Source organism: Poromitra crassiceps (genome assembly GCF_964638095.1).
Source record: "Poromitra crassiceps genome assembly, chromosome: 5".
Classification (NCBI taxonomy): Eukaryota; Metazoa; Chordata; class Actinopteri; order Beryciformes; family Melamphaidae; genus Poromitra; species Poromitra crassiceps.
In genome coordinates this window covers 54,273,439-54,291,878 of record NC_139642.1, presented here as the reverse complement: position 1 = coordinate 54,291,878, position 18,440 = coordinate 54,273,439, and the positions used below count along the sequence as shown (strand labels likewise).

The 18,440-nt window shown below is 42.8% G+C and overlaps 1 protein-coding gene across 1 annotated transcript; it reads right to left on the bottom strand.

The window, feature by feature from the left end:
* Positions 1–7,920: 7,920 nt before the first annotated feature.
* On the bottom strand, positions 7,921–11,836 carry msantd4 (Myb/SANT-like DNA-binding domain containing 4 with coiled-coils; the record flags this gene model as incomplete). The annotated part of the gene is made up of 5 exons (XM_083636794.1): positions 11,702–11,836; positions 11,381–11,476; positions 10,380–10,676; positions 8,568–8,978; positions 7,921–8,247 (listed from the first exon to the last, which is right to left on the bottom strand). Exons 1-5 carry the CDS (start codon positions 11,822–11,824, stop codon positions 7,921–7,923), a joined length of 1,254 nt encoding a protein of 417 aa, XP_083492920.1. The 5' UTR covers positions 11,825–11,836.
* Between the last annotated feature and the right edge of the window lie 6,604 nt (positions 11,837–18,440).

Below are 18,440 nucleotides of genomic sequence, written 5' to 3'. Positions count from 1 at the left end.
GATGCAATATCACAGAGGAATGTGTTGAAATATCGTACTGCAAATTTATAAATTGCTAAATTCTTTTTGACCACCTCATAGCTGCAGTTGCCATCACACACACACACACACACACACACAAACCTTCAATCTCCCTCTTTTATCATCACTGCAGAGTGACAGCAGCCTTTTCACCTTTTTTATTTGTATTGGTTCATTTCATCTCCTCTCTCTCTCTCTCTCTCTCTCTCTCTGCCCTGCATTATCTCCGCTCAGCCCCTCCTGCGCTGCTCTCCCTCCATCTCTGTATCCTCTCTCTCTTCACTCCTCCCTCTCTTCCCTATCTATGCTCAGGACCCATCTCCCACTTTTTCTGCAATGCCTTCTTCCCCTCCCCCCCATTATCACCCCCTCCCCTTTACTCGCTCCTTAGTTCACTCTGATGCATTTCCTCCTGATCAGATAGAAGATGAAATGCTCTCCACTGCACCATCACTTTCATTGCTTTCAGGTAGCTCATCCCTGTGCTGCCTTTTTCACTCATTCACCACAAATCATCAGAATACCTCGGGCTGCTGGCAGTGGTGTGATCTCATTTTTTCAAGTAAATGGTAAATGGCCTGCATTTATATAGCCCTTTTATCCAAAGCGCTTTACAATCAGTAGGTACATTCAGCCATTCATACACCACGCAGGGTGCTGGCACACCATCAGGAGCAATTTAGGGTTCAGTATCTTGCCCAAGGACACTTCGACATGCAGACTGGAGGAGCCGGGAATCGAACCACCGACCTCTTTCATCCAAAACGATTAGTGACGACCCGCTCTACCTTCTGAGCTACAGGAGCTACAGCCGCCCCTCAAGTCGGGTTCACATACAAACCACACACACCCAGAGTCAGGTGCATGTACAAACCAGACACACAGAAAGGACATGAGATGACAAACTGAGTGATTATAGAGATTTTTTCTCTCTCTCTCCCTGCAGTACATTAAACATGCAGGCACACACACACACACACATACAAGTTATTTTTCCACAAGGCTGAATTTACACATCAGCCAAATACATGTGACTTTCTGGCCTGAATGTGGAATGGGTCTGCCATCTATAGGATCAATCAAATATTATAGGTTCAGATTTAAACGTGGATCTTGGACTTGTTTCCTTAATGGTATACCATATTGATCATAGTGGAAAATAAGCTTCAACTTCAAAAAGTCAGTGAAGGGAGACAAGATTATTATTATCATTATTATTATTATTACTACTACTACTATGTTTAAGCTCTTTGATTTCATGGAACAACAAAAGAGGGAAAAGAAAAACATTGTGTAACAGGTTTTCACAGTAGGCCTACATTGTGATTTTGACTCCTATTTCCCTCCTTTAATTGCATTACAGTAATATAGGTCAAGTGATATCCATGAGGAAGATAAAATGCACGAAAACGATCATTATTGTCCTCTGTTGATACAATATCACAGATGAAAGTGTTGCAATATCCTCCTGCTAATTTCTAAATTGCTACATTATTTTTCTCCACCTCTAGCTCCAGCTGTCATCACACACACACACACACCGGGCCCGGCGCCACGAGGGGGCCCCAGGGGGCTTTGCACCCTCAGTTAAAATTTCTGCCCCCTCACTTAAATTTTTTTTTTTTTTTTTTTTAGAATAGTTCATCTATAAAGGCCAGTTAGCCAATGTTTGTACCTGACATGTTTCGGCTGCTGTTTCTGCAGTCTTCATCAAATTTGATCAGTTTAAGTTTATGTAGGCTACCCCCTATAAACATAGCTCTGTTGTTTCAGAATTGGCAGGGAAGCGCTATTTGCTGTGCTTTGGTTGTCACAAGGTGTCAGAGATGTAGCTATTTATTAAATTTGAACCTCACTGCATGTTGTAGTGATCATGACGTGATTAAAACACACACACACACACACACACACACACACACAGAGAGAAATCAGCTGCACCCAAGCACACAGCATGCCATGAGCAGAAAGATGGAGACAACGCATCTGATCACTTTATTTCTTTAATTTAATGAACCTGGCACTGACTGGCTATTATTTTCTTTAGTTTTTTGTCATTTTTTGCAGCAATTGTTTATTCTATGACTTTTCATATAGACATATATGTTCAGAGTGCTCCAGACAGGTCCCGCATTTCACGTTATGCAAAGCTCAGCTCTATTAATGCCTTAATCTGCTGCTGTGAAATAAAAGTTTTATTTGATTTTGAATAGTAGTCTTTTTTGTGTTGTTATTGCGCTTTTCAGAGGTTATTATGGTTAAAAAGTCCAGAAATAGGCATAGCGGGTATATAACCTATGTTTTATGATATAAAAATATCATATAAAAAATCAAGAAAAAAAAAATCTGCCCCTCCACAGTTATAACCGCCCCCTAAGTCATTTCATCCTGGCGCCGGCCCTGACACACACACACACACACTCGGTAGTCCACACAGCACTCAGTCAAGACACCGGTGCTGAGATACCCAATAAGATGGATTTTCACACCAGTTCTAAATCCTGACAGAGCTGGCTTTCATTTCGCAGACAGACGACAAAATGACACGTAGATGGAAAAATAAACTAGTCTTTGTGATTCGATCTGCCCGCTATGAGTCCCTGCCTGTGTGGGTGTGAGAGGGGGGGGGGGGGGGGTAGACAAGTGTGTGAGTCAGGGAACAAGACAAGGAGGAGCTCAATGCTGGCAGATAGGGTGACTTCACAGTTAAAGAGGTCTCACCTAGTATGGATCTAGAGGTTTCAGTAGTGTCATCTCAAACCAGCCCATGCACCTTATTGTCCAGGTCCAATAAAAACCCTGTGGCTCCAATCGTTATGGCACCTGAAGCTGGCTGGCCCTCACGAGTACCGTCTCAAACATGAGCTTTTCAAATGTAGACTTTTTTTTTTTTCAATAATATTTTTATTCAATTTTCAATTTTTCAAGACAAGACAGACAAAGACAAAAAACAAAAACAAAAAGACAGGGCAGCTTAAACACTTCACAAAGACACATATGTGGACAACAATGAAGAAAAGGATGGACAGATGAATGAGAATACAATAAAATAAATTAAATTAAATTAGATGTACAAGGCAAAAGGCAGTATTCAGGTGGCAGTATCACTTCGGTTGAGATATCCAATAGTCAGTGTCTCTGCTAGGTTAGGGTCGATATATTTCAGGTAGGGCTCCCACACTTTATAAAAGACATCGGTTGTTGAGTGCAGCATACATGTCATGAACTCCAGAGGCATAAGCTGCATAATTATCTGGTGCCAGTTCCTCTTTGTTGGAGGTTTGTCTTTAATCCAAAATAAAAGAATATTTTTTCTAGCAGCAAAAGTTAATAAATTAAATAGCCGTTTGTGATGTTTATAAACGAGTTTCTTATGGGGAAGACCAAGAATAAGGCTGACAGGGTCTGGGTCCAACTCCACACCAAAGATGACACTCAACTGCTGCACTATGTCTGACCAGTATCGTTCTATCTTAGGACATGACCATATGCAGTGAGTGTAATCTCCCACCTCTATCTTACACTTAAGGCAGAGGGGAGACAGGCTAGCATTCATTTTATGACGAAGGCTGGGTGATATTTGCAATCTATGTATAATTCTTAGCTGCATCGACCACAGTCTGTTCCACACAGAAATTCTTTTGGCATTATCAAATATATCACACCAGTCCTCGTCATCAATCTCCACCTCAAGGTCCCTCTCCCATATCTGCTTGGTGGCCAGAGTGTTCAGAGTAGAGGTAGACCTTAATAAACTATAAAGAAAACCAATAAAACCTTTTCTTGGACCAAGTGAGAGTACCCTTTCGACCTCAGAGGCTTCTATATTTGTTGTTAATGTTGTACGCCGGAGTAACAAATGTAGACTGTTAAAAATGCAGGAGTGACGATGGGGAAATGGACTCATTGGAGAAAAGGTTTATAATAGCACACTAATGTCATGACTCGTGCAGCCAAAGTGTCTTCAATGCTCAATTCTTTCATGCCTGCATTGGATCTGAGCGCCTCTGATGAGCCGTGAGGTGAGACAAAAGAGGATTTACACTTTCCTTCTTATCCTCCTTTACTCTCAGTCTTCTTCATGTTTTATATCCAGAAAAGAACTAGACTCAGTTTTCAGTCTTTATCTCAGTCTTATATCTTAATCATTCGCTGCAGCCTCCCCTGAAACTGTTTGAGGCCCCCTGGGGAGGCCCACCTCCCACTTTGGAAACCTCTCTGAGCTGGACCTTTTGGTTGTTGTTATAGTGCTGAGGCTAAGATTAGATTAGAGTAGGACAGGGCAGACTAGGCTGTAGATTAGTTAGATTCCTTGTGTGCTAGTTCGTTCCGATTAATGGCTAGAGTAGTCTGATTGTCTGAGCTGTTGCTCGTTTGGCCTGGCCGCTCTGCTGCCGGTTCTAGTGTGCCGCTGCAGTGGATTGAGTAGCTGCTGTATGCCCTGTAGGGCTGGGCGATAAATGTCAGACTAATCATGTGTTGTCTATTCAGTGACTCATATCGCCTGGTAACTATAATACATAACTTGATTGCAAAATTTTCCTTGACCCCTGTGAATATTCATGACCGTATCGCCCAGCCCCAGTATATCCTGTCTGTTCTGCGCTCTCTCCTCGCCCACTTTCTCCCCTTCCCTCTGTCTCTATCATAAGATTGGTAAACCATGTTATTATTATAATTATTATTACTGTAATTGTTATTGTTGTGTCAGCTAGATTTAGCTAGAAATATTCTCCTTGAAGCCCTCTGAGACATGCTTGTGAATTAGGGCTATACAAATAAACTTGACTTGACTATCCACTTCGCTCGACTATAAACTAAAAACCAATCCAGAGTCTTTCGTGCGGCCGCACAGAAAGCCGTTAAAGAGGAAAAACTGGTCTCAGATCAGGAGGAGAGTGAGTCCTGTTTGTTGCAGTCTAAACAAGTCAAATCAGATTTTTAATGTTGAGATGAAACAAAAAACAGCATTGTAAATGAACATATTGTGCTTTAAGTATACATTACAGTATCCAGTTGCTCTTTACATACAGTATGTACTGTATATGGCACCACAGTACTAAACATATTACCTTCAAAAATATGATCAAGCAATAATTCACTAAGTACACTTTCGTTTTCCAGCATGCTTGCCTCACATGACTAATAACACTGTCCAATAGCTGCCCCCGTAATGTGTAGTCACATGACTCTAATAACACTGAATGTCCAATAGCTGCCCCCGTAATGTGTAGTAACATGACTCTAATAACACTGAATGTCCAATAGCTGCCCCCGTAATGTGTAGTCACATTACTCTATTAACACTGAATAGTGTGACTATGTGAACACAAACAGCTGACACCAAAAGACAGATAGAAATAGCTTACTGTACAAATTATTCTGTACAAGTAACAGCTCTTTTTGACACTTAAAAAACTTTTGTGAAGCTCCAACAGATTGATGGGCTGATTTGGTTTGCAAATGTGCACAATACCATTATTATTCATCCTGTCAGTCAGAGGTACCGTGCAGTCTTGCAAAGGTGCATTCAACTCACAGTCCAATATTTTATTTTATTTCTTGACTTAATATGCCCAGATGGGCTGCTGAAAACCTGCCCAAACTTATGTCATTTTGTCAAACATATCTCAGTGTGCTCACCTGTGTCATGAACAACCGACAAAAACAAATTCTATGGATCTTTATATATATATATATATATATATATATATATATATATATATATATATATATATATATATATATATATATATATGTGTGTTGGAGAAAAATATAAGTTCCATTGGCATTTCCTAATCAATAAGCTATAAGCTATAATTGCATACACATAATTATGCTATAAGTTAACATGACATGACATCTGACACATAAAGATTCACCCATAGCAGAGGACTGCTCCTTTTGCTGAAACCTTGGTCAGTGCATCAAGTTCCAATAACAACTGATACAGACAGGCAGCCCTGTAGGCTCCAAGTCAAGTTCATCCCCCCTCCTCTCTGCTCTTCCTCCTCTCTCTGAGTATAAATCTATGTTAAACTGTCAGCCATTTGCTGAATATTTGGACTCTGTATAACATATCAAAATGTGTACATTGAGATTCAGCCCTCTGACAATACATATTGCAGAGAATGTTATGGTAAATAAATATCCTTTTATGAGACATCTTCCTAGACTCCTGGCTTCAATTTATTTGGTTTAGATAGGCTGTTATAATTATCACATTAGCGGAGAAGAGAAATTGTATTCTCTATCAATATGTATGTATGTATGAATCAGCATCTGATTGTCATTTGGTTTCAGCCACAAAGGTGGTCTGCAGCTTCTACAGTAGATCCAGCTGACTGAAGTCTGGGGCAATCAATCGAGGTGAGCAATAAAGCAATAAAGCAGGTGAAACATAACATTGAATCTTATGAGAGTTACAAACACACTGCTGTGTGACATGCAGCCTGGCTGTGAGAGTTACAAACACACTGCTGTGTGACATGCAGCCTGGCTGTGAGAGTTACAAACACACTGCTGTGTGACATGCAGCCTGGCTGTGAGAGTTACAAACACACTGCTGTATGACATGCAGCCTGGCTGTGAGAGTTACAAACACACTGCTGTGTGACATGCAGCCTGGCTGTGAGAGTTACAAACACACTGCTGTGTGACATGCAGCCTGGCTGTGAGAGTTACAAACACACTGCTGTGTGACATGCAGCCTGGCTGTGAGAGTTACAAACACACTGCTGTGTGACATGCAGCCTGGCAGTAAACTGCCAACCACATTAGCTTCCTTCATCATTCTCTTCTGTATTGCAATTCAGTGTATCTCAACAGAATGTGCATCAGTTGCAACATACAGTAGTAGTAGAAGTACTACACAGCTATAGGTAAATTAGCCCTTTTTTTTTTACTAAGTCAGACTTAACCCGATCCTATCCAGGCCTGGCTCACTGCACGAGATGATAGGAACATAACATAACTGGCATCCATTCAAGCTTCCTTCATCAAAGGGAGTTATTCAGAACGAACTAGAAATAATTATTTCCAGATAAACCCGGCTTATTTCAGCAAATAAAATGATTCCAGCTCCAGGTTTTAATTGAGCTCAAGCTTAGCTCCCATGAAATAATTACAAATCGTTACAAAACACTGCCCCTTTTGATGTGAATGTGCTCACACAGGTAGATTGTAAAATCCTGGGTTGCCAGAGTGGTTTGATAACCACACACAGAGTGGTTTGATAACCACACATTGTTTGATTTTGTTTACAAAGATACCGACAGTATGTTGAATGGCTTCATGTTTCAATGCTTACAAACGATACCAGTATAAACAAACCCCCGAAAGCTTAATATTGCATGTAACTCTCAGATAAATGGTCAATTTGAGAGTGAAGAAAATACCTTGAATCCAGTGGAAAAATATGAATAAATCCAGTAGTGGGGATACAGTGTTTCAACAGTGCAAGACTACAAATATGGATGAGGAATTGAAAAGGCTTTAAACTGTAGGTTTGTAACAGCACCGTACCAATTGGTAAAGGAGGAGAGAAAATTCAACGCAGGACAGCTACTGTATCTCTCTTCAGCGGTCTTGTATGAAGGCATCTCTAGGCAATGCTGTTTCACACACATAACTGTAACTGTACATATGACAATCCTTCATCTCAGTCTTCTCCTTGGCCACATTCCAATCAGGAACGATCACTCCTATGCGTCACACCTTCCATGGGAAAATGAGTTCTCAGTCTTGAGAGCGTACACTTATTTGCTCCCTGAAGGGAAAGTGTTCACACTTTTACATGTCATCGCTTGGATTATTTATGAAAATCAACTATTTCCTGTGTAGTGCTGCTTCTCAACTGTTTGATTTTGTATGCATTCCGTGCCTTCTCTCTTTCTCTCTCTCTCAGTGGTGGTCTTTGAGCAGCTGCAGTCTCTCTTTCTCCACTTGGAGGCGCTCTCGCTCTATCTGCAGTCTGCCCGACTCAAACTTGAAGAACTGCAGTCTCTCTTTCTCCAGCTGCAGTCTCTCTTTCTCCAGCCTCAGCCTCTCTGTCTCCAGATCCACCGCCGCCGGCATCCATCTCTGACTTTCCCTCTCTCTCTCCTTCTGTCCGTCGTGGGCAGCCGACAAGGAGGACGTGGAGGAGGAGGGCGGGCCTTGCTGGGTGAAGGAGGAGTCGACGCGTTGCGATTGGCTCAGGAGCAGGACCCTCAGCCTCTCCCTCTCCACCTGTAAGTAGGGGTGGGAATCACCAGATGCCTCATGATACGTTTTTATCACGATACCTAAGTCACGATAAGATAGTATTGTGATATGCTAGTATTGCGATATACTGAGTATTCCCATATATTGCGATGTATTACCTTTTTTCCACTGCAAATTATGTCCCCAAAGGAAAATTATCAAGCAGACAGCCTGACCGACCAACCAACAGTCATAAATGTTGCATGGCATGCACCTGACAATTTATACGTATAATAAAATATATAAATATTTGTCACACAAAATATCGCGATACTATGCTGTATCGGTTTTTCCCCGCACCCTACCTGTAAGCGTTCTCTCTCCAGCTGCAGCCTCTCCCTCTCCACCTCCGCCTGCCGCAGTCGTTCCTTCTCCACCATCAGGCGTTCCTTCTCCACGGCCAGGCGCTCCGTCTCCACGGCCAGACGTTGTTTTTCCAGCTCCAGCCGCTGTTTCTCCACGGCAAACAGAAACCCCGCCCCCACGCTCTCGTAATTGGTCAGTCCGCCCGGTGCGTGGGCCTGCGCCCCCGCTCCCGTCAGGCCGGCAGCGGTGGACGTGGGAGCTTTGGAGGAGGCGAGCATGCCGAACTCGATGTGGGAGTAGACCTCGGACACGCGTCCCTCGCCACGAGACTCGATGTCACTGAGGAGGGAGGGGAAGTCGTCCTCGTCGATGTCCCCGTCTCCGTCTCCCACATCACCATCACCGTCCAACTAGAGAATGAGAGTGAAGTCATTAAAGGGAGAGTTCGGATTTTTTCATGTGGGGTTGTATGAGGTACTTGCCGACAGCCAGTGTATGTGCAGTGGAAATTTAGAGAAATGGAGACTGGCCGCGTCTGCTGAGTGTGAACAGGATCACGAGCAAAAACGCAAAAAACAACAGAACATAAATAAATAAAATACGTCCATACTGCTCAACTGGCGTAATGCAAGTCTCCACAAGCCCTGAGATGCCAAGTTGACTTGAAAAGAGGTTTACACCCTGTTTTTAGCTGAAATCTGCACTGCGGCCAGGTCTGGCTATAAGTAGTGGAGCTGCTGCACCACCTGGCTACAGTGAAGACACTGATACAGTTTAGTCACATATGAGCAAAAGACGAGAAGGAAGAGCAGGAAAAAGTAGTGTGGAAGCTTTGAGACTTTTAAGATGAGTGGTGGAAGTGGTATGGTCTCAAAATATATCACTAACAATAACACGTTCAAGTACAGCTTCATTTAGCCAGAGAGTGTATGCGTAATTGAATGTGATCTCTGAGTGATTAGTGATCCTACCTGATGCAACAACAGGAGGCACTCGAGGTGCCTGATGTGCTGCCATAATCACCATGATATATTAAATACAGACAGTTATGCTAACGATGTCGTTAATTAAGCAAATGACTGCAGTAATTAATTAGTCATATTTTTGTCAACATACTTGCCTTTACAGTACACAACACAGGTGGTGTTACGATGAACTCTGTATCTGCATTAAGGACTTACACTTACAGTTTCATTAAAGCCGTTATTCCTTATTAAAATGCATATTTAGGGAACCTGTGGTGTAAATATGCTTCCTTGTATTGTTATTGTATTACACAGCTGCACAGCAGGTTTGTAGAGTATTGGTATTATATGTGATCACATGTAGATGTGTATGTATGTACTGTATGTGCCAATGTACAGTATGTACAGTATGGTGTGTGTGTGTGTGTGTGTGTGTGTGTGTGTGTGTGTGTGTGTGTGCCAACAATTATGTCTTGTATTATTATGATTTATGCTCAAATGTTGTTTTTTATGTGGACTCTTGGAAGATTAGCGAATGGGCTAAAGAGATCCAAATAAAAATCAACTCAAATCATGTATTATTATTGTGTTCACAAGAACGTCACACGCACACACACGCACACACACACACACACACACACACACACACACACACACACACACACACGCACACACGCACACGCGCACACGCGCACACGCGCACACGCACACACGCACACACGCACACACACACACACACACACACACACACACACACACACACACACACAATCATGATGACAGCATGTCCTGCATAACATGTCCCAGGGGGGCAGGACATAAAAATCTTCTTAGACATTCTCTTACTCTGTATTCAGTGACGTCCTCCTCCATCTTCACACCGGCCGTTGCTGTCATGGGCGGCCCGCTCGGCTCCTCCAGAGCCACCAGCTCCGGCCAGTCACAGTGGCAGTCCTTGGGGAACCCGGAGAGGTCGAGCGACTGGTCGCAGGATCCCAGCGAGGCGGCCTCGTGCTCGGGCGAGGAGGGCTCGTACTCTGCCTTCAGCACCAAGGAGGAGGAGGAGGAGGAGGAGAGGCAGAGCTCAGCCTGGAGCTGTTTCCTCTTCATCAGTGCACGCCAGTCCAAGTACCGACGCTTCACCTGGAGAGGAGAGGAGGAGAGAGGGGAGGAGAGGGGAGGGGAGGGGAGGAGGGGAGAAGAGGAGGGGACTTAATACAGTCTTTGTAGAAAGACTAAGAAAGACTTAATTAAAAAAAAATCTTTCTTAAAAAATTAAGAAAGACTTAATACAGTCACTGGAACTGGTTCCCGTGTATTTATTGATGATGTGAGGGCTGACAACAGCAGCAGAATGAATTCTGAAGAGTTTCGGGAAATATTATCTGCTCATATTCAGCCAAATGCTTCAGAACTCATTGGATGATTATAATTTGTCCAATTACTTTTGGTCCCTTAAAATGTAATTTTGGTCCCTTAAAATGTAATTATTTAAGAATAAAAATAATTTATTTAAAATAATTAAAGCTGAACGTTTGCAGTTGAAGCACATCTTGATTGTTTCATTTCAAGCCCATTGTGGTGATGTACAGAGCCAAAATGACGAAGATTGTGTCCAATGTCCAAATATATATGGACCTACAGTAACTGAAAACTGCTATTTAAACACAGAATTACACACATACCGGTACACACACACACACACACACACACACACACACACACACACACACACACACACACACACACACACACACACACACACACACACACACACACACACACACACACACACACACACACACACACACACACACACACACACACACACACACACACACACACACCTCAGCCGCAGTGCGTAGCTCCGCCTCCCCCAGTGCATTGACACCTCCGGCCACCTCCTCCCATGCCTGTCTCTTCAGCTCATTAATGGTGGTGTTCTGTTGGCGGGAACACGTGGAAATGTTCAGCGACACACAGACAGAACAGCCACCAAGCAGTTTGACTCCACTACTTCCAAGACATTTTGCCTGTTATAAATTGTCAGTTAAAAAAACCCAAAACCAAAACATTGCTGTAGAACTTCGCATCATTTTTAAAAAAATGTTCCTGCATATATTATCCCTACTGTGCATCAACTCAACTGTTGGAATAGAGCAGAACACCTGCTGCCTGGAGAACAAGATGTCCCGTCTCTTGTGTATCTCCCTGAGGAGCGTCTGTGTCTCTCTAACACTGTAGTTACTCTTCCTCTTCCTCTTCAGCTGCTTCATCATCAGGAAATCCATCTTGGCGGTGAGGAGGGGCGAGACAGGGAGAGGTGGATGATGAGGAGAGGAGGGGCGAGACAGGGAGAGGTGGATGAGGTAGATGATGAGGAGAAAGGAGAGAGACGGGGGTCCTGTGAGAGGGATGAGGGGAAGAAGCATAGGACTAGGGAGGGAGTGGCAGAGGAATGCAAGAGAGAGAAATGGAAGGAAGGAGGGAGGAGTGCATGAGAGGAGAGAGGGACGGAGGAGGGGAATATGAGAATACAATGTAGAGCCTTGGTCATAAAGAGAGCTGTGTGCATACGGTGTTAAGCTTAATACAAGTGCAACAGAGTCAGTCTTCCCAAATAGAAGAACTTTGGTCAAGGAAGAATCCCCCTAGGTCCCCGTGTGGCAGACTGAGGTGCTGAAACCAGCTGTTTCCTCTGGAGAGGCCGGGTCTTCTTAGCAATCCTCTCTATTTAATGTTTTCTTTAACAGTTGTGTATTTTTATTTATTTATTTCAAATGGCACGCCCACCACACAACTCCTGAATGGGGCAAAACTCTCTACCACTACACTATAATGACAGTCAACGTGGGATCATTCCTGACACATGACAGAGAAGCAGTAGGCTATTTAAGCTATCGTTCTTTCATGTGGGTCACAGTCTTGTTCCATTTAGCAGAGATGATGTATCTGGCGAGAACTATGTGTGTCCTGGACTGGTCCAGAGCACATCATCATTCATAGGCTATGGGTTATGGATCATGTGATGCCATAAAATGCACAATTTTGAGGCAATGTAGGCTAGGTCTATGTGATGAATTTATCACACGTCACCTCTGAAGGAAATTATACGTGCAAGCCTGCAGTGCCTAACTATGCAGCACTATGGCGCTATAAAATATGAGCAGAAATAGCTTACACCACCAATTTTCGCCATTTTCGTTCATTTTGAAACATATCTCAAACACATTGTGAGGTATGTGATTATGCAGTATTTGTTCTTCCTATTGGATACGCACAGCACGTTATGCAGCGGTCAATGTATAAAATACCAAAACACAAATCCCCCCCAGCCTATATGCGAGATTATCCATACTGATAATACAACTCACCTTGATGAGCAGACGGCGTTAAATCGCAGAATGATCTCCCACATCAATCAAAAACACCATCCTAACGGCACAATCTCAATGATGCCTTCAGGTGCACCTCAGAAGCTCTCATTTCCGAAATCCAGCATGGTGAATCTGATTTCAAGTGATTTTTACTCGGAAATAAATGGTCGTGGTAACCAAAGTAGCGTTTAGGTTGTTATTATTCAAACAGCAGAGATCTGTTTGGTACTGCAGAGGCAAGCGTGTCAGGGATGTAATGTTAATTGGTGTTATGGTTCATTTATTGGCCAACATTTGTGGTATACACATCGCTTAGTACCATCGGCTGATCGGCCCGACTTCCAGGATTCCCTGCCGAACGTCACATCTAGGCAACTCGGGTATATTAGAAAATTCCCACCTTCCCCACTCGTATTTGCCACTTCGTGTATGCGTAAATGGTATAATTCCGATATTTCTGAGAAAATTTGAATGCATCACCAGTGACGCACTGTGAGAATCGTTCCTATTGGTCAATTCTCAAACTTATGACGTTATGACGCTATTACGCACTGCCACCGACTCTTCCGGGTGGGTATGTGTTGTTTACCTAGCTGTCCAGTCCAAAATGTAAACAGTGACTCCATATTTGTTTTGTAGTTTGTTTTACCAGCCTCAGTTCAAGGTGATGTGCCTCTAGCTTAGCTGAAAAAATGTAAACGTCTGACCGTCTGACATACAACTTTTCCTCTCAACTTCAAATCCAGGCATGCCCTGGTAGCTCCACCGTATGGGGCAGCATAAGGGACAAATTTAAGACTACTGAGAAGCCGTCGGAGGCTATATCTTTGCCGAAGCCAGCTATGGATCTGGCCAATGATCTGTCAGCACCGGCAACTGAGAGACCGTCAGTGAGAAATGAGAAGCCGACTATTGATTTGTCTTACCTAGCAGTCCACTGGATCGGCTATTGGATAGGCTGGTCATTAGCTTGGAGAGGCTAACAACCCATTGGATCGGCTGGTCATTAGCTTGTCTAGGCTAGCTACTAGCTTGGAGGGGCTGGCAACCCACTGGATCAGCTATTGGATCGGCTGGTCATTAGCTTGGAGAGGCTAACAACCCATTGGATCGGCTGGTCATTAGCTTGTCTAGGCTAGCTACTAGCTTGGAGGGGCTGGCAACCCACTGGATCAGCTATTGGATCGGCTGGTCATTAGCTTGTCTAAGCTGGCTACTAGCTTGGAGAACTGCGGTCAACTGAGCCATCGTTTGCGAAACCACAGTCAAGCCAGCCGCCACTTGGCTTTTGATGCGCGTCTATTCATGCTGTAACGGTACTGCTGCTTCACCGGTGTTCGGAGCGGGATAAAAAGTCGAGTGTCACAATTCAGCGATCCTTTCTCACATTTACTTTACCATACTAGATCGACATTACAACAAACAGCGTATTGAATGACTGTTGAATATGTCACAAAAGTCCAACCTTATTGAACGATCGTAGCAGGAGTTTCGCTTGGTACTATCATGTTGATGCTCTCAACAAGGTGGGAAAACAGGCATTTCCGGGACTAGTTTTTCAAAATAAAAGCACGATTCGACTCCAGTCTAGACCACACAGATTTAGTGTTTTTTCCGACTTTCTAAGTACTGTACAATCGCATAACTCCATAATCCCACACCATGACTGACAGTTGTGTGTACACTACACCCCTGGGTATACACTCTCATGAAATTAGTCATTTTCACGGTGCCATTGTGGAGAAATTGACAAAATCTCAATACTGACCTTGAAAAAGGTGTTTTTTCCGCCTTTCTAAGTACTGTACAATCGTCAATTACAACTACTGCTGCTACTACCAGTCCCACTACTACCAACACTACTACTATTACTACTACTACTACTGCTTGGAAACCATCAGGTCACCGGATCTCAACCAAACATTGTTTACTTGTGCGCATACCAACTGTGAATAAATGTGCACTATTTGGTGTTTATTATGTCTCATATATCCCCAGGTCACCCGTCAATCGGCGCTTGTGGCTATATTTTGATTTTGTTATTGTACTTTTCAAGATGTAACGTCTGCTTCTGTACATTAGTGTTTCCCATAGAGAGCCAATGCGTCCTCTGTTGCAACACAAGACCACCTGAGACAGGGCCTCCGATGACCGACTGGGTATGGTATTGTTCTACCCTTGTGTGTGTGTGTGTGTGTATACCATTGAGATATAATATGGTGTATACAGTGTATATATACAGTATATATATATACAGTATATATAGATTTGGGGTTGGATAACACACCAGAACGTTTTGTTAAGTTATTGATTGTTGATGTGTCTGATAATCGCATGTGGGATGGTCAATTGTGCTGACACGAAAATAAAATAATTCGTTCATAGTTATTGTTAATATTGTGTGTAATTGATTAATTAGAAGGTTTATAGATGATGAACTATGCATCGTCATTCATGTTCATTCAGGGATATTATGATGACAGTGGTTTGGGCGCCCCACTATAAGATGTAGCATAGGGCTGCTAAAAGGGCCAGAAACTGCCCTGGGCAGGGGAAAAACTGAAGCCACTCGCCGTTGACTTGTGAAGTCGGTGAGAAAAAAGCTGAATGGATTTCGTTTATAAATTAAAACTAGAAAGACTGCCCCGCAAATATATGCCTGCCCCAACCAGTGAACAGTTGAAATGCATGTCTTTTTAGACTTTGATGTTTGGGCCAAATATGAAGAAATTAGGTCAAGGTGAGAGATGGGGTTACCAAGCTTGGAAATGGTGTTCGAGAGGTCACAATGACCCTAACCCTTGACCACCAAAATGTAATCAGGTCATCCCTTGAGTGCAAGTGGACGTTTGAGGCAAATTCGAAGAAATTCCATCAAGACATTCCTGAGATTTCGGGGAAACGAGCTTGAAAATGGCGTTCAAGAGATCACAGTGACATTGACCCTTGACCTTCGATCACCAAAATGTAACCATTTCATCCTTGCATCCAAGTCGACGTTTTAACCAAATTGGAAGTAATTCCATCTAGCCATTTTTGACATATCGCGTTAACGAACTTGGGAATGCCGTTTGTGAGGTCACAGTCAGTGACCTTTTGAGTTTGACCTTTGAACACTAAAATCAGTTGTTAATCAGTGAGTCCATCAGTTTGAGGCAAATTTGATGAAATTCCGTCTAGGCTTTACTCAGATCGCATTAGGAGAGAACACACAGACGCACACAAGCACACACACGGCCAAATACATCTCCTCCAGGGGATTCTCGCCTGGCGGAGATCATTATTAAACAATAACTAGGGAGGTTTCACACAAGTTGTTGGATTCACAGATTTGAATTAGGCTAATGAAGACGTAGCTCAGCCGGGTGGGTCCTATTGAGCGTTGGTCCTGGGGCGTTCACCCCCACAGTCGCTCCACTTGTCTGCTGCAAACCTCTCAGACGTCTCTACTTAAGCATTTACAGATCCAGTGTGACAGCTGTCCTCGTTGGTACCATACTGAGTGCCTGGAGATGGATGAAGAAGAGTTCCAACGGGCAACGGATGATGCATTCATCTGGAATTGTTGTGTATGCAAATGAACCCTCCCCTCATTGAACTCTAAGTGCTCCTTCATACTAGTTAGGGCTTCAAGCCCCACAGGTGCAGAACCCCTATTATTTTGACTTTATTTACTTTCTTTGTTCCTCTTCCGCCACGATGCAAATTCCCGTGCGTTGGTACATCACAGACACCTGAAATCTGGTCCAATGACAGATATTGGTGCTCACTAGATGCCCTAGATTCTTTTTTTTTTTAATTTTCGTGTTGATGTGCATATCTTTTCTTATCTGCATTTTTTTAATTCTCACTTTTTAAGCAGTGCAGCCCCTTCTCTGTGTGATTTCGCTCATGTGCACGTGGAGGTCAGTAGTTGACCATGGCTAATTCATCTAGTGTAAAAAAAAAAGGATGTAAAGTGATGTCACTGAACTGGTAATCTCGCTGGCCAGCCTCCTTTCCCTTCCGTCCGAGGAGTCTGGTGCCGCAGAAACAGGCAACTGGGATAAACCCTCCCCTGCTCTACAGCTGCTCTCCCATTGGAGCGACTGTTTCGGTGGCAGCCGGATGTCCGCTCCCGGCTTATTACAAAGTCTGTCATTGGCTCCGACCATGTCAATCACAATGGTAACTAGCTAGCAAGCTAACGACAGAAACCTACACGCTAGCTCATTGCTACACGCTGAAAATGATAAGTTGTATTGTTGGAAACTATTTTCCAAGGGCACTGCCGCTAAGTGCCGCCCATCGAGAGGAGGCTGGCCAGTGAGACTACTCAACTGGAAATTATGTCATAGAAATTGCTCGTATGTGATGTCATCAGGTAAGTCCTGATGATGTCATACATTGTGACATCATTATTGATCATCATTTTGATCTCATTACACTAATGATGTCATTGGCACTGATGATGTTATAGGCATTTGACATCATCAGTGATGTCACTCGACCATTTGGGGTTTTCATCGGTGATGTCACTCGACCATTTGGGGTTTTTGGTTAACTCGAGCAATTGTGACATCACTGATGATGCCATAGACATTGTGACATTATTGTGACGTCAGCAGACTTGAAACCCTGGTATTGCCGCTTGCTGCTATATTTACACTTTGTTATAGTAATTATTGTTGGTCTTATCCTGCACTTTATTTTATTGCCATTTTTATTTTTATTTTTTTATTATTATATTATTTTTCAAATTATTCTCATCATCATTTCATGGAAAATTCAATGTAAACTGATAATTAACCGGGACTGTAAATTCATGTTACTTCACTGCCCATTAATATTGAACTCGGCTTCTAAATTTAATGTAGATTCAATGTAAACTCATATTTAACTCAGACTGTACATTCATGGAAACTCATGCCTATTTAATGCCTATTTTGCTCAGACTGTAAATTTCATGTAAATAAACACAAATTCATATATAGTCAGAACACTCCATCACTCATGTACGTATTGTATATAATTAATTTGATTGCACTTGCAACGTTGTGATTGTCTTTAGTTACCTTTCATTTCTTAGGGTGTTTTTTTATTTTTCTTTCCTTATATTTCAAGGTCAGTATTGAGAATTTGACTGTCAATTTCTCCTAAATGTAACCGTGAAAATGCCTAATTTCATGACAGTGTATACCCAGGGGTGTAGTGTACACAACTGTCAGTCATGGTGTGGGATTATGGAGTTATACGATTGTACAGTACTTAGAAAGTCGGAATAAACACATTTTTCAAGTTCAGTATTGAGACTTTGTCAATTTCTCCAAAATGGAACCGTGAAAATGGCTAATTTCATGAGAGTGTATACCCAGGGGGGTAGTGTACACACAACTGTCAGTCATGGTGTGGGATTATGGAGTTATGCGATTGTACAGTACTTAGAAAGTCGGAAAAAACACTAAATCTGTGTGGTCTAGACTGGAGTCTAATCGTGCTTTTATTTTGAAAAACCAGTCCCGGAAATGCCTGGTTTTCCCACCTTGTTGAG